Source organism: Brassica rapa, chromosome A06, assembly GCF_000309985.2.
Source record: "Brassica rapa cultivar Chiifu-401-42 chromosome A06, CAAS_Brap_v3.01, whole genome shotgun sequence".
Classification (NCBI taxonomy): domain Eukaryota; kingdom Viridiplantae; phylum Streptophyta; class Magnoliopsida; order Brassicales; family Brassicaceae; genus Brassica; species Brassica rapa.
In genome coordinates, this window is record NC_024800.2 from 21,820,803 (window position 1) to 21,835,608 (window position 14,806).

The 14,806-nt window shown below is 38.0% G+C and overlaps 2 protein-coding genes across 5 annotated transcripts; one reads left to right on the forward strand and one right to left on the reverse strand.

Moving 5' to 3' along the window:
- Positions 1 to 311: 311 nt before the first annotated feature.
- Positions 312 to 2,202, reverse strand: LOC103874302 (histone-lysine N-methyltransferase ATXR6). The gene is made up of 6 exons (XM_009152711.3): positions 1,653 to 2,202; positions 1,491 to 1,562; positions 1,183 to 1,415; positions 997 to 1,097; positions 700 to 915; positions 312 to 609 (listed from the first exon to the last, which is right to left on the reverse strand). The coding sequence occupies exons 1-6, from the start codon at positions 1,906 to 1,908 to the stop codon at positions 450 to 452; spliced, it is 1,038 nt and encodes a 345-aa protein (XP_009150959.1). The 5' UTR covers positions 1,909 to 2,202; the 3' UTR covers positions 312 to 449.
- A 38-nt stretch (positions 2,203 to 2,240) lies between these two features.
- On the forward strand, positions 2,241 to 12,280 carry LOC103874303 (MAG2-interacting protein 2). Of its 4 annotated transcripts, none has more exons than XM_009152712.3 (13): positions 2,241 to 2,435; positions 2,692 to 2,837; positions 2,929 to 2,980; positions 3,401 to 3,574; positions 3,802 to 4,000; positions 4,159 to 4,376; positions 4,631 to 5,567; positions 5,943 to 6,877; positions 6,978 to 7,063; positions 7,216 to 7,575; positions 7,770 to 8,970; positions 9,089 to 9,354; positions 9,439 to 12,036. In XM_009152712.3, exons 2-13 carry the CDS (start codon positions 2,751 to 2,753, stop codon positions 12,034 to 12,036), a joined length of 7,113 nt encoding a protein of 2,370 aa, XP_009150960.1. In that variant the 5' UTR covers positions 2,241 to 2,435; positions 2,692 to 2,750. The 4 variants fall into 4 exon arrangements, with proteins under 4 accessions (XP_009150960.1, XP_009150961.1, XP_009150962.1 ...); XM_009152713.3 differs by having other exon boundaries at positions 2,310 to 2,435; positions 2,651 to 2,837; XM_009152714.3 differs by having other exon boundaries at positions 2,317 to 2,435; positions 2,586 to 2,837.
- Positions 12,281 to 14,806: the final 2,526 nt, after the last annotated feature.

The window sequence follows — 14,806 nt, forward strand, 5'->3', positions numbered from 1 at the left end:
ATGTTCTTACAATTCCAATTTGAAGTGGGTGATAAATGTATGTGGTGGGGGTGGGGGAAAGAAAGAGGTTGGATACCTCAGTGATGTGCAGAAATGAGAAAGGAAAGGAAGTGTTGTCTTGATGCTAACTCTCAAAGTCTTTCAAGGTACTGTCAGACTCTTTAGGTGCTTTGGATGGACCATCCTACTCTCCTCAATTATTCCTACTCTGTTTTCTTGTGGTCCTTTTCTCTTCCTTCCCACCAACACTCTTTATTTTTCTTCCCCTTACATATATTTTTTTTTGTAATTAATATAACAAAGGCTTCATGTTTTGTGGTCCAACTTGAAGTAAGGTTTGCTTCATGGTCTAGGCCCAGTTAGAGCATATATGTGGAGATAAAAAACACTAGAGACAGTTTTGGTTTTCTTTTTGAACAATCTTATAAATATTTATTCACTTTCTAGTGTTATACAAAATGTTCAGTAGGATATTCATGTTCATATCCGTTGTAATCATAATACAACCGCTCCCCTTTAGATATGTCTCTATTAGCTACCAGAAGAACTCTAGCTTCTCCGTTGATGTTGAACCTCACACACTTCAGGTTCTGCTTCTTCCTCCCTTCTCTGCACATTTCACAAAAATGAGGAACATCATGTCAGTTCTGGTTTTGTTACTCAAGGGACTATATAATAGAAAGGGAAGAGAAAACTCACGGTGTGTGATTGTTGATGCCGCTGATGAAACGAGCAATGTTACTGCGTTTGTCAGGACAAATAACTAGACATTGCAAAGGATCAGAGGCATGGAGTAGTGTCATCATGCTGTCTCCATCATAGTCATCTTCTCTGTTACTCAAATAATCAACATCTCCTACATACTCTGTGATTATAGTTAAGTCTTTTATACACCTGTCCGCCTCTACTGTGAACCTGTTTCAATATCATTTATATTGTTAAAAATGCATTTCTTCTGAGTTATAAAAAGAGAAGCTTATAAGGAGGTAAAAGTACCCTTCATAAGGATCAAAGACGACCATAAGCGGCGGGCATTCACCGCGGTCCATCATGTTCTTGCACAAGGCTAAGGCCTCTGCGTCTTGTTTACCTAGAACCTGTTTGACATCGAATACAAAAATCATCCTCTTAGTGATGGAGACTATTAACCAAATCTATATTCAAACAAGAGCAAACTTATACCTGCATGCCTCCTTTCTCAAGGACAGCCTTGTTGGCAGATCTTGGAGCCTTGCCAGACACATAAGTGAGCTCGTTTCTGAACTCAGTGCTGGAGGCTCTCAACGCAGTGGCCAGAGACGCCATCTGCTCGAGCCTCCGTTGAGGATCAACGGTGGGAATGTAGGGAAGAAGCTTCCTCTTCTTCTTAGACATCACCAAGCTTGTCCGTTTCCGTTTCTTCCCAATGCAGCTCTCTACAAACAAACACACATCACTTAACAACGATACAAAGATCTGCAAAATCACGAAAAGGTGTAATCTTTTTTTACCTGGAGAAGTTGAGGCCGGACCCCGCTTAATCCGGAAGAAGTCAATGAGTTTGGTCTGAACAAGAGGGAAAGCTGCAATTTTTTTTCACAAACATTACATCAGATAAACGACGTCGTGTAACGGAACAAAGATTTGGGTTTTTGGGATTAAAAAAAAATTACATTTGGGGATCTGGTGTTGAGAACAGGAAGGGCAGAACCAAGAGCCTTTGGGAACTGAGACGAGGATTGGCCTGAGACAGAAGAGATGAAACCCTTTATCGCATTTGTCGCAGAGAAGGAGCTTCGCCGGTTGTTTCCCGGAGCTGCATTCTTCGCAAACCGTATCCAGCTCTGAATCGAAAGCAACGGCTAGGGATCGCGGGAGATCGGATCTAGGGTTTGTAGCTTGGGTTCTTCTTCGCAGCGAAACCACCATCGTCGAACTTTTTTAGATTAGCAGATAGAGAGATAGAGAGATAGTGAGAGAGTGAGAGATTGAGATCTAGCAGCTGAGGTAAATAAACTAGTAGAGTTCGCGCTCTGGATTCGCGCGGGGGAAAGTTTTGACCGGGTTTAATTTGGCGCCGCTGTTTACGGTTAATGATTTAGAGTTCGGTTTGTTTTGGTTTTTATCAACCGGTTTTGATGATGGTTCAGAAACTAGGACGAACAAAAAACTTAAACCGAAAATTAACAATATGAAGATTTATCTGGTTTAGTATAACCAGCCGTATAAAGAAGACGAGATAACATACGATGAGCCCGGTTGAACCGGGCCGGATTTTAGACTGTCAAGTTCCAATTTTAATAAACCGTCTTTGATTTTTTTTTATTATTATTTTAATCACCGAGTCGTCGTGCTTTCTCTGTTCGTCGGCGAAGCTTCACACGATCTATAACAGTCGCCATTGTTCACGGTTTCTTTCCCAAATCCTGTGAGCTTAGTTACCCAATTGTAATCAGGTATGTTATAGATTCTTGTTTCATACGTTCGATTGCAGTCTCATCTCCTTCAATTCATCTTCAAGTGCCTGAAGTATAATCTGTCAATTGGGTTTTTTTGAACCATTTAAAACTTTGTGGCTCAAAAGATGATAATGCCTGATGTGTTAGGGTTAGTCTGTGAATTAGAGAGAGAAAACGATCGTCTGGAGTTTCGTCTTTCTCCTGCTTATTAGATCTCCGATCAATTAAAACCCCGAGTCGATTCGTTGCGCAGAGAACTTCACAATTGAAGAGGCGTCGTGATCCCAAGACGACGGTGTCTCGATCGAGATCATGGAAAGTCGTGGGGAAACAGTTCTGTACGAGATACGTAATCATGCCTCATTGCCCTTTGTTCCTAGATACCCTCCTCTTCCTCAGGTGCAAGATTCATCCTTTACTTACTAATCCTCTGTGCTCTGCTGTTTTTTCACATCTTACACTTTTGCTTTGATCTGATGATGGAGTTCAGGCTCATGGAACGGTTTCCAAAGGAGGGCTTCGGTCTCTTGTCTCCATTAGAGGTCAGTTGCTTCTCAATTTCTTCTACCTGCTTTGACTTACTACTACTCTTGGTTGGTTGATAAAGCATGGAACTTTATCTTCTTCTCTTGCTTTGTTAAGTGATTACTTCAGTGTATATGTATACTGATAAAACTTTTATTGGCACTATAGCTGACATGCTTTCATGATTGTTTTCTTAAACTTGCGTATCAATATTCTGTGATATGTAGTAGATTACTTAGGTGAATTTCAATGGCCAGGAGTTGTTATGATTATTTTTTGTCCGTTTAGCAAAGTCCATGCACTAACTCATAGATCTTGCTAGTTTGAATGTTTTGTTTGATGAGCTCGTGGTGTTCATTCTGTGTACATTTCTTTTGAAATAGCATTTTATAGCCCATTGGTTGACACATGTATCTTTTTTTTTATATGGTATTAAGGTGTTAGTCAGCTCAAGGAAAAGTGGAGTGGATATTGGAATCCGAGGAAAGATAATAAACCTGTTTCATTATTTATTTCACCGAGAGGAGAATTTGTGGCTGTCACTTCGGCGAATCACGTTACAATCTTGCGGAAGGATGATGATTACAGGAAACCTTGTGGCACTTTTACAGGTTATCTTCCTTTGCTTCACAAATGTGTTCACTTACTTTCCCCTCAAATTTGGTTTGTGGATTCAGCTTTTTTTTTTGGTGAAATCTTTGACTGTTCTAGTCTCTAACTCTACTCGTTTTCCCAAAGGAAGCTCTCCTCACTATGCCATTTTTCTTTCTTTCTGTTTTCTTAATCACGATCCTTTCAGTGCTAAGTATGATCTTATGACTTCTGTTCTCTGTATCAGCCAGCATATCAGGATCATTTACTTCTGGAATATGGTCCGAAAATCATGATGTTCTTGGTCTTGTGGATGATAGCGAGACCCTCTTTTTCATCAAAGCTAATGGTGAAGAAATAAGTCAAGTCACAAAAAGAAATTTGAAGGTTTCTTCATCAGTATTAGGACTCATGGAGGATGACGATGGTTCGCAAACATCATGCTTGTACGTTCCTTTTTATCCCCTTATGTAAATATGTTATTTGATTTAGGCTTTAGAAGCACTGGGATCCTATTCAGCACCACTATATGCTTGTCTTCTTAAGCGCTATGGGTGAATGAAATTGTGACTGTTGGTCTATCCCTATGACATTTTCCCTACAGGTGCGCATTCAGTGTACTTACATCAGATGGACTTATTCATCATGTCGAGATCAGTAGGGAGCCAAGTGCTTCGGTCATCTCCAAACATGCTTCAAGTAGCAGCCCAGCTTTGAGAAAGCAGTTCCCCAACCATGTTTTCTGCTTTGATTACCTTCCAGACCTTTCTTTTCTTCTCATTGTTGGTAGTGCTGCAGGCGTATCATCGACAGCGAGTTCTGGTAGGTCTTATACAACTTATTATTTGGAGGACTATCGAATTATTAGTACTTATCGGTTAGACTTGTGTAAAAAAGACTTGAAAGCTACATGTGTGCTCGAAATTAATCAATTCAGAAAGTTAATGCGTGTGTTAATTTATATATAGAGGCTATTCATACTTTATCAGTTTTTGTGATTGTTGAAATATTTTTGTGGGCGTAGATGTTGGATTTACGATCCTGCGAAGATTAATTTGTTATCTATGAACTGTCAGGTTCATCGTGTATTTCCCTTTGGCGCAAGTGTCAGAATTCAGGACTGGAACTGTTGTCCACCTCAAAATTTGAAGGCTTGTATTGTGACGGAAAAGAGTCTCAGGTGGCATATCCAAAGGTTTTGATATCACCTCAAGGGTCACATGTTGCGAGTCTTGATAGCAATGGGCGCCTGCATCTGTTCGAGTTGGACAAAGAAAGATTGATACTTTCGAGTTGTCCTTCTGAAGACAGTTCTACTTCACTAGAGCGTTTAAGCAATGTTGTAGACTTTACATGGTGGTCTGATCATGCCCTTGCAATTTTGAAAAGGAGCGGTAACGTTAGTATACTTGACATCCGTAGATGTGTTATAGTTAAAGAAGATGCCACCATTTATTCTATGCCTGTGGTGGAAAGAGTTAGGAAATTTGAAGGACACATTTTTCTTTTAGAAAGTTCAACGCAGGAAGAAAAATCAGCTCTGGGCAAGGTTGACAGGGACCCAGGTGAATTGCATCATAGTAGTGATCGTGGTATGTTATGGAGGCTAATATCTTTTACTGAGAAAACGATTCCAGAAATGTATAAAATCTTAGTTGAGAACTGCCAGTATCAGGAGGCCTTGGATTTTGCGGATAGTCATGGCTTGGACAGAGATGAAGTTTTCAAGTCAAGATGGTTGAACTCAGAAAAAGGGCCCAGTGATGTGAGCATGATTCTATCAAAGATAAAAGATAAAGCTTTTGTGCTCTCCGAATGCTCAGATAGAATTGGTCCAACAGAGGATTCCATGAAGGCCTTACTTGGGCATGGACTTCATCTTACTAACCACTATGTATTCTCTGAATCTGAAGATCAAGAATCCAAACACCTTTGGGAATTTCGAATGGCTAGGCTTCGTCTATTACAGTTTAGTGAAAGACTCGACACATATTTGGGGATAAGCATGGGAAGGTATGTGTCTTAACACTTGCTATCTCCTTCTCCTTTCTGTAGATAGGCCAAACTGGTATGCCATATAGTAATCTAGGTCTTCCATATCCAAGATCTTTTTTTTTTGTTCTATGGTTATCCAATAAGGAATGAGGGTCGTTTACTTTGTAACATTGATTCTAGAGTTTAAAGTGCTTTCTGTTATACAATAGCATCTCGAAAAACTTGCTGGCCTCTTTGTCCATTATATGTATACCAACTCATAAAGTTTTCTTCTGGTATCTCCAAGCTTGCATATGGGCACTGCATTTTAGAATTTCTACTTCTTTTTAGTATATCGTTAAACTACACTATCCAGTTACATCTAAAAATGGTCAATGACATTGTCTTTTATAGATATTCAGTGCAGGATTACAGAAAATTCCGGAGCAGTCCTATAAATCAGGCTGCAATAGCACTTGCTGAGAGCGGGAGGATAGGGGCCTTAAATCTGCTATTTAAGAGGCATCCTTATTCACTTGCTTCTTTCACGCTGAAAATTTTGGCAGCCATTCCTGAAACAGTCCCCGTTGAAACGTATGCACGTCTTCTTCCGGGGAAATCTCCTCCGACCAGTATGGCAGTGAGGGAAGAAGACTGGGTTGAATGTGACAAGATGGTTAGATTCATTACTAAACTGCCGGAGAGTGACAAAAATGATTCTCATATTCAAACCGAGCCAATTGTCAGGAGGTGTTTGGGGTATAACTGGCCATCATTAGAAGAACTCACTTCATGGTACAAGAACAGGGCAAGAGATATTGATTCTTCCACTGGGCTGCTAGACAACTGCATCTGCTTGATTGATATTGCATGTCGAAAAGGCATATCTGAGTTGGAACAGTTCCATGAGGACCTATCATACTTGCACCAGATAATTTATTCTGATGAATTTGGGGGAGAAATCTGCTTCAGCTTGAGTCTTGTTGGATGGGAGAAATTACCTGATTATGAGAAATTTAAGATAATGCTTGAAGGGGTTAAAGCAGAAACTGTGCTTAGTAGATTGCACGACAAGGCAATTCCATTTATGCAGAAAAGGTATTCCGGGACAACCAACCACGATGAGGTGTCTTTTCTTGTTAAATGGCTGAAGGAGATTGCAGCAAAAAGTGATATGGATTTGTGCTCCAAAGTTATAGAGGAAGGGTGTACGGATTTGTATACTGTTTGTTTTTTCAAGGATGAGGTTGAAGCTGTTGATTGTGCTCTGCAATGTCTGTATATGTGCAAAGTTACGGATAAGTGGAATGTCATGGCAACAATGCTCTCGAAGCTACCAAAGATACATGGTTAGTTGTCCAGATCCATTGTAGTATCCCCTCTACATAATTAAATAATAAGATGTCCTTACCCATTGCTAAACAAAACTTACTTCCATAAAAATTGCAGATATTAATGGTGGTGAAGACATTCAGAAAAGGCTAAAATTGGCAGAAGGTCATATAGAAGCAGGGAGGCTCTTGGAACTTTATCAGGTTAATTTAAATAGTTGGTGTCTTTTAGCAAAAAATATGTTTCGTGTAATTTGAAATGAACTAACTTAAGCATAGACATATGTGCACTCACAAATGGATTTTATACTTGACATTTTAAGAAAGTTATACTAATGTCTCTTTTTGCTCCGCAGGTCCCAAAGCCAATTAATTATTTCCTTGAGGTTCATTTGGACGAGAAAGGTGTTAAGCAGATCATTCGACTCATGCTTTCGAAATTTGTTCGTCGTCAACCTGGAAGATCTGATAACGACTGGGCGTGCATGTGGCGTGATCTACGACAGTTGCAAGAGAAAGCCTTTCCATTCCTTGATCTTGAGTTCATGCTGACGGAGTTCTGTAGAGGACTTCTGAAGGCTGGGAAGTTTTCTCTGGCTAGAAATTATCTCAAGGGTACGGGCTCAGTTGCTCTGCCATCAGAGAAGGCAGAGAGTCTTGTCATTAATGCGGCAAAGGAATACTTCTTCTCTGCTCCGAGTCTTGCTTCTGAAGAAGTAAGTCGTGTTTTTTCGTTCTTGTATAAAGCTTTTGTCCCTGCTAAATATATATATGCAACTTGTCATCCTGTTAAATTATTGCTTCTGGTGATTAGAGTTTTTTTTTTGTTTTTTTCCTCAAAAGGTTTGATGTCAACAATTCTCTTTGCTTAAATGGTTTTCATTCGCAATTTTTTTGCAAATTATTTCAGATATGGAGAGCAAGGGAGTGCCTAAATATATTTTCTAGTAGCCGGACTGTTAAAGCCGAGGCCGATGTCATTGATGCAGTTACTGTTAGGCTTCCAGATCTTGGGGTCACTCTCTTACCAGTTCAGTTCAAACAAGTAAATGACCCAATGGAGATTATTAAGATGGCAATCACAGGGCATCCTGGGGCTTATCTACATGTTGAAGAACTTATTGAGGTTGCTAAACTTCTTGGGTTGAACTCTTCAGAAAATATATCGTCTGTCGAAGAAGCTATTGCTAGAGAAGCTGCAGTTGCAGGCGATCTGCAGGTGGCTTTTGATCTATGCCTTGTTCTTACCAAAAAGGGGCATGGTCCTATTTGGGATTTAGGTGCTGCAATAGCAAGAGGTCCTGCACTTGAGCACATGGATGTAAGTTCTCGAAAGCAGTTGCTTGGCTTTGCTTTGGGTCACTGTGATGATGAATCGATCAGTGAGTTACTGCACGCATGGAAAGATCTTGACCTGCAAGGCCAATGCGAGACTCTAGGAATATTATCAGAGTCGGATTCTCCAGAATTTCGCAAGATGGACGGTGTTTCTTGTCTGAGAGATAACCCACAGATGATTGATGGGCTAAACTTTGATCAACAGCTAGATTTGGATAGAGTCAAAGCTACACTTTCTGTTGTTGCTAAGGACTTGCCGGTTGATAACAGTGTGGACTTGGAATCTCTATTAAAGGAAAATGGGAAGCTTCTCTCATTTGCTGCTTCGCATCTACCTTGGTTGCTTAAGTTGGGTAGAAATAGGCAATTGGATAAAAATCTAGTGCTTGATTCAGTTCCTGGAAAGCAGTTTGTCAGCACAAAAGCAACTGCTCTTGTTACCATTCTTTCTTGGCTAGCAAGGAATGGTTTTGCACCAAAAGATGAGCTCATAGCCATGATTACAGACTCGATCATTGAACAACCTGTAACAAAAGAGGAAGACATTATAGGGTGCTCTTTTCTGTTGAATCTAGTAGATGCATCTAATGCAGTAGAAGTGATAGAAAAGCAGTTGAGAACAAGAGGGAACTACCAAGAAATTCGAAGTATCATGAGTCTAGGGATGGTATATAGTTTGCTACATGACTCTGGAGTAGAGTGCACGGCTCCCAACCAGAGGAGAGAACTGCTACGAAACAACTTCGAGAGAAAGCAGATAGAAAGTTTCTCTGGTAAGTTTATATTAAAGTACCTGGTTGTTTGAGCCTTTTTGACATCTTTATGCCATTTTATATATCAGTAATCTTGTGTGCTTCTGAATTTTTTCCTGCTTGCTCTATTTTGGTTCAGATGATGTGAGCAGGATTGACAAGCTTCAATCAACTTTCTGGAAGGAATGGAAACATAAATTAGAGGAGAAAATGCACGTAGCTGATCGTTCTAGAATGCTGGAGCGGATCATTCCCGGGGTTGATACGGAAAGGTTTTTGTCCCATGACATTGACTACATTAAGGCTGCTGTTTTCTCACTCATTGAATCTTTGAAATCGGAGAAGAAGCTTATTTTGAAGGATATACTAAAATTAGCTGATACATATGGCCTGGAGCAGTCAGAGGTAGGAAATATACATATAACTTTTTAAAGCTTTATCTTTTCCTCAACTACATCTACTATATATCTGTCTTTGTCTTATCATCAGGTGATATTAAGGTATTTAAGCGCTATCCTTTGCTCTGAGGTTTGGACAAATGAGGACATCACGGCTGAAATTTTACAAGTCAAGGAAGAAATACTTACCTTTGCTTCGGTCACTATACAGACCATAAGCACATTCGTGTACCCAGCAGTTAGTGGTCTTAACAAACAACGCCTTGGTTACATATATAGCCTCCTTTCTGAGTGCTATTGCCGTTTGGAAGAAAGCAAGGAAGAGTCATCGTTGGTGCATCAACCGCATGGTTCTTTCGTTGGGTTATCAAATTTTTATAACATCCTCAATCAAGAATGCAGTAGAGTGTCGTTTATCACAGATTTGGATTTCAAGAATATCGTGGAATTGGGTGGTTTAAACTTTGACAGCTTCAACAATGAAGTCCATGCGCACATAAATGAGATGAACTTGGAAGCTTTGGCCAAGATGGTAGAAATTCTCACTGGATTATTCATGGAGAACTCACCCAAGGGTCTCATTTCCTGGCAAGATGTCTACATACAATATATTATGAATTTGTTAGATACTCTGGAAAGTAGAAGAGATCTTGATTTTGGAAGTGCAGAGAGTTTCCAGGGCTTCCTCAGTCAGCTTGAGCAGACTTACGACCACTCAAGAGTATACATCAGGGTCTTGGAACCTTTACAGGCTCTGGAAATCATGAAGCGGCATTTCATGTTAGTTCTACCGCCAAGTGGTTCCTACGTGCACATCCCGGATAGTTCGACATGGCAAGAATGCCTTATCTTACTGATTAACTTTTGGATAAGGTTAGCCGATGAGATGCAGGAAGTAAAATCTTCTAGTCCAAGTCTTGAGGAGAATCTTATCTTAAGCCCTGACTGCATTAATAGCTGTCTCACCGTTCTTATAAGACTAGTAATGGACGACAGTCTGTCCCCAAGTCAGGCTTGGGCTGCCGTACTTGCCTACCTTAGGTCTGGCTTGGTTGGTGATTACGCCACTGAGATCTTCAACTTCTGCAGAGCTATGGTCTTCTCTGGTTGCGGCTTCGGGCCTATTTCTGATGTCTTCTCACATTTATCCTCTCGGTATCCAACATCTCTGCAGGATCTTCCACATCTTTATTTGAGCGTTCTTGAACCTATACTGCAGGATCTGGTCTCTGGGGCTCAAGAAACACAGAATCTTTACCGGTTGCTATCTTCTCTCAGTAACTTGGAAGGAAACCTGGATGAACTGAAGCGTGTTAGGCTTGTAGTGTGGGAGAAACTCGTTATATTCTCTGAGAACCTGGAGTTGCCAAGTCAGGTTCGCGTCTACTCCTTAGAGCTTATGCAGTTCATATCTGGTAAGAATATCAAGGGCTCATCGTCTGAGTTACAGTCAAATGTTATTCCATGGGATGGTTCGGCTGAGTTACTATTATCTAGGCAGAAGACTGAAGACACACTTGACCAAGCGTTGTTGCCTGACCAGGCTGATGGCTCTAGCAGACTCACAAACACTCTGGTCGCACTTAAGTCATCTCAGATTGCTGTGGCGTCTATTTCACCAGGCTTAGAGATCTCCCCAGAGGATCTATCGAGTGTTGAAACATCCGTTTCATGCTTTTCTAAACTCTCTGCTGCTGTTACCACAGCTTCACAAGCTGAAGCTCTTCTGGCGATTCTAGAAGGATGGGAAGAGCTGTTTGAAGCTAAGAAAGCCGAACTATTATTGCCTTCTAATGAGGCAACAGACGAAGGAGATGACTGGGGAGATGATGCTTGGAATGATGGATGGGAAACACTCCAGGAGTTAGAACCCGAAGAGAAAGAGCAAAAAGAATATGTAGTCGCAGCTCATCCTTTACATTCGTGTTGGCTGGATATATTCAGAAAATACATCTCTTTGGGTATGCCAGAACACGTTCTACGTCTTATAGATGGATCGCTTGAGAAACCAGAAGAGGTCTTGCTTGAAGAAACTGAAGCAGAAAGCCTGACTGGTATCTTGGCCGGGACTGATCCATATCTCGCACTAATGATATCTCTTTTGTTTCCCTACGAACGGATCAGATCTCAGTGCCTGAGTGTTGTTGAAGACAAACTGAAGCAAGAAGGCCTTCCAGAGTTGTCGAGTCAGAACCATCACAACGTTCTTCTTCTGGTTATATATTCTGGGACCCTCTCAACGATAATCTCGAATTCTAGCTACGGCTCTGTCTTCTCTTTCATCTGTTATCTAGTTGGAAAGCTATCCCGGGAGTTCCAAGAGGAGCGGATAAGAGAAGCCGGCAACAAAGAAGCGAGTACAAGCTCTGAGAGACGGCTTCTGTCATGTTTTGGGGAGCTCATGTTCCCGTGTTTTATCTCGGGGCTTGTGAAGGCCGAACAGCAGATATTAGCAGGGTTTTTGGTAACCAAGTTCATGCACAGTAACCCATCACTGAGTCTGATTAATGTTGCAGAGGCAAGTCTGAGGAGATACTTGGAGAAGCAGGTCGAGTCTTTGGAGGATTCGTTTGGTGAGACCACAGAAGTTGAAACGCTGAAGAATACAGTGTCAAGCCTAAGGGTTGACTCGAAGGAAGTCATACGATCTGCCTTGGCATCTCTTTCTAGCTGTACAAACAGCAGATGATATGACAAGGATGGTGTTTCTTGCGTGGTGAAATGAGTGGGAAAAGTAATTTAGGAGAGGGTAAATTTGTTTATGCGTTTTTACATTTTTTTTTTTACTTTCATACGAAAGAGAATGTGTTACAGTCTACTGATCAGCGGTTAGTTTGACTTGTTTTAAACCAAACCAAACCAAACATAATTATGGTCGGAACGAAGTGGTTACTGAGCTTGTTAAATGTCGTAATAGCTTAGTGGTTGAGTCATACTGTGACTAGGTTCAATTTTCCGCAAGTGAAAAATAAACTACAACCTTACGTTAACAAATGATCTCGCATCACTGTAGCCTGGTTGCCTAGACAAGATGATACAAGATCTGAACCTTGGGCATTGTTTTGGAAACACAGTCTGCAATCCATGTGATCTAACCAGATCCCAATCTTTGAACAATGCATAACATGAACGACCAGAAACAAAACCATGCAACTATCACTAAATTACCTTTGTGACTGCGAATATATTTGATGACTGTTTGATGTTGGCACGTGTGGCACGCCAATGGAACAACGTGCCCAGGGCCGGACGCAGCTGTGTGAGAGGGGTCACTTGACCCCTATATATTTTTGTTGAAAATCAACTTGCTTGTATTTTGAAGAAAAAAAGATCTGGTAAAGTGTTCTAAAATTTGTATTCTGACCCTTCTAATATTTTCTCAAATGTTACTTGACCCCATGATTATTTAAAATCAATACGGTTTTTAGCTGGGTCAAAGTCCATTATCTAACTAACAGTATGTAATAATTATTTATTTATTTTAACTGTTCATGTTTATTTTACCGCAGTCCAACTGTTCTATTTCTGATTAAAATAATCTAGCTACAAATTATTTTTACACATATTTTTTTTCCTTTCAATCTTCATAACATTTTAATTTTAACCATTTTAAAACACACAAATTTAATCTGAAAATAATTTTAGACATTATTTTATATTTTTGATGATTAAGAATACTAACTGCTTTGAAAGTTAATATTTGGATATATATATATATATATATATATATATATATATATATATATAGTTGAATTATATTAGTATGTTCAAAAATTATATTGCTTAAATGCATTATTATCATAAGCTTAAATAAATTTTACATATAATTAATATGGTGAGAGTATGATATTTACTATTTCATGTTATTTACTCAGAGTATGTTACACAAAAAAAACTCAAGTATAGCAATTTATCAGAAATATATGATTACAAATTTCTATCCACAAATTGATTATGCTATTTAGGTCCACCCGGAGCAAAACATAAATAATACATCTTAGTAATAGTAGTTCAACATATTTTAGTTCATTAAAGATATTTCGGTTTAAGTTATTTAAATTATTTTAAATCATTTGAATAAATAGTTTGATATAAATAAAATAATTCTATTACTTTTAGTATATATATTATGTTATATAAGATTATATTTAACAGGTAAATTATTTTTAATATTAAAATTGTTTGTTTGTGAACTTTCCTTTTTAATAAAATCATATAATGTATAATATACATTTTCGTTTTTAAAATTTATGAGTGTTTACTTTAATAATTATTTATTTTATTATACATTTTTATCTAGAAAGAATGTAAAGAAAAATATAAGCAAAAGTTTTTAAAAATAATGGAAATTTTTTTGGAAATATATGCAAAATATTAAGTTAAAATTCAAAGATATTAATAAAACGAAAATATTAATAAAAACGTTAAAAAAATAGTTTATTAAAAATATTTTGGTTTATGTTCTTTAAATTATTTTAAGCCATTTGAGAAAATAGTTTGATATAAAGAAACATATTTTATTATGTTTAAAATATATATTAAGTTATTTATGATTATATATTAAAGGAGCATTGTTTTTAATATCAAAAATGTTTTTTGTGAACTTTCCTTTTTTATGAAATCATGTTATGTATTATATATTTCGTTTTCAAAATGTGGAAGTGTTTCCTTTAACAAAAATTTTGTTTTATATATATATGTTATACAGAAAGAATATAAGAAAAAATAAAAGTAAAATTAAAAATAATATTGGTAATTAAGTATAATATTTGTATGTTTATTAAGGGTAACTATATAATTTACAGTCTTAAAAGTTAACTTGAATATTATATGGGAACAATACTTGAATGAGCACTACAACCCAATTGGATATTCTCTTCATGGCTTTTAGATAGGAGCTACTCACCTTGGCTCTTATACTCTTAGTAGAGGCTGTGGAGATCATTTCTACTACAAAGGGCCAGGGGCACTACCTTCATCGTCCATTCAGAGTGATCCTTTGGTTTCTGTGTTTTTATTCTTATCAGTTTATTTTGTTGTTTAGTTATCGCATGTGCCACAAGAAATTGGTAATTTATTTTTTACTCTTAATTTGACATATTTTTGGTGTTGTATAATAATATGTCGACATTCTCAATGATTTATTGAATCAAATTATACATAGTATATATTTTTGGTTAAATATTTTAGTAGCATAGGACCCAAACTTTGAAATCACGTGTTTCCAATTTATAAAGTAATAATTGTTTGAAAGTATTATATTTTGAAATTTATTATATTTTTGTAGCATAGAAGCTAAACTTTGAAATCACATATTTTCGATTTATAAAGATATAATTTTTTGAAAGTATTGTATTTTGAAATTTATTATTAATCATTTTTTTAGTAATTTTATGTTAATTTTGAAAATTCATTGTATATTAATTTAACCTATACATGATGTTTTTACTTTTGAAAGT

Coding starts and splice junctions, on each gene's coding strand:
- LOC103874302 (XM_009152711.3), bottom strand. CDS start 1,908: ATGGTGGTTTCGCTGCGAAGAAGAACCCAAGCTACAAACCCTAGATCC. Junction 1,416..1,490: donor TCCGGCCTCAACTTCTCCAG/GTAAAAAAAGAT, acceptor GTTTGTTTGTAG/AGAGCTGCATTGGGAAGAAA. Junction 610..699: donor GGCATCAACAATCACACACC/GTGAGTTTTCTC, acceptor TGAAATGTGCAG/AGAAGGGAGGAAGAAGCAGA.
- LOC103874303 (XM_009152712.3), top strand. CDS start 2,751: ATGGAAAGTCGTGGGGAAACAGTTCTGTACGAGATACGTAATCATGCC. Junction 4,001..4,158: donor GGTTCGCAAACATCATGCTT/GTACGTTCCTTT, acceptor TTTTCCCTACAG/GTGCGCATTCAGTGTACTTA. Junction 5,568..5,942: donor TTGGGGATAAGCATGGGAAG/GTATGTGTCTTA, acceptor TGTCTTTTATAG/ATATTCAGTGCAGGATTACA.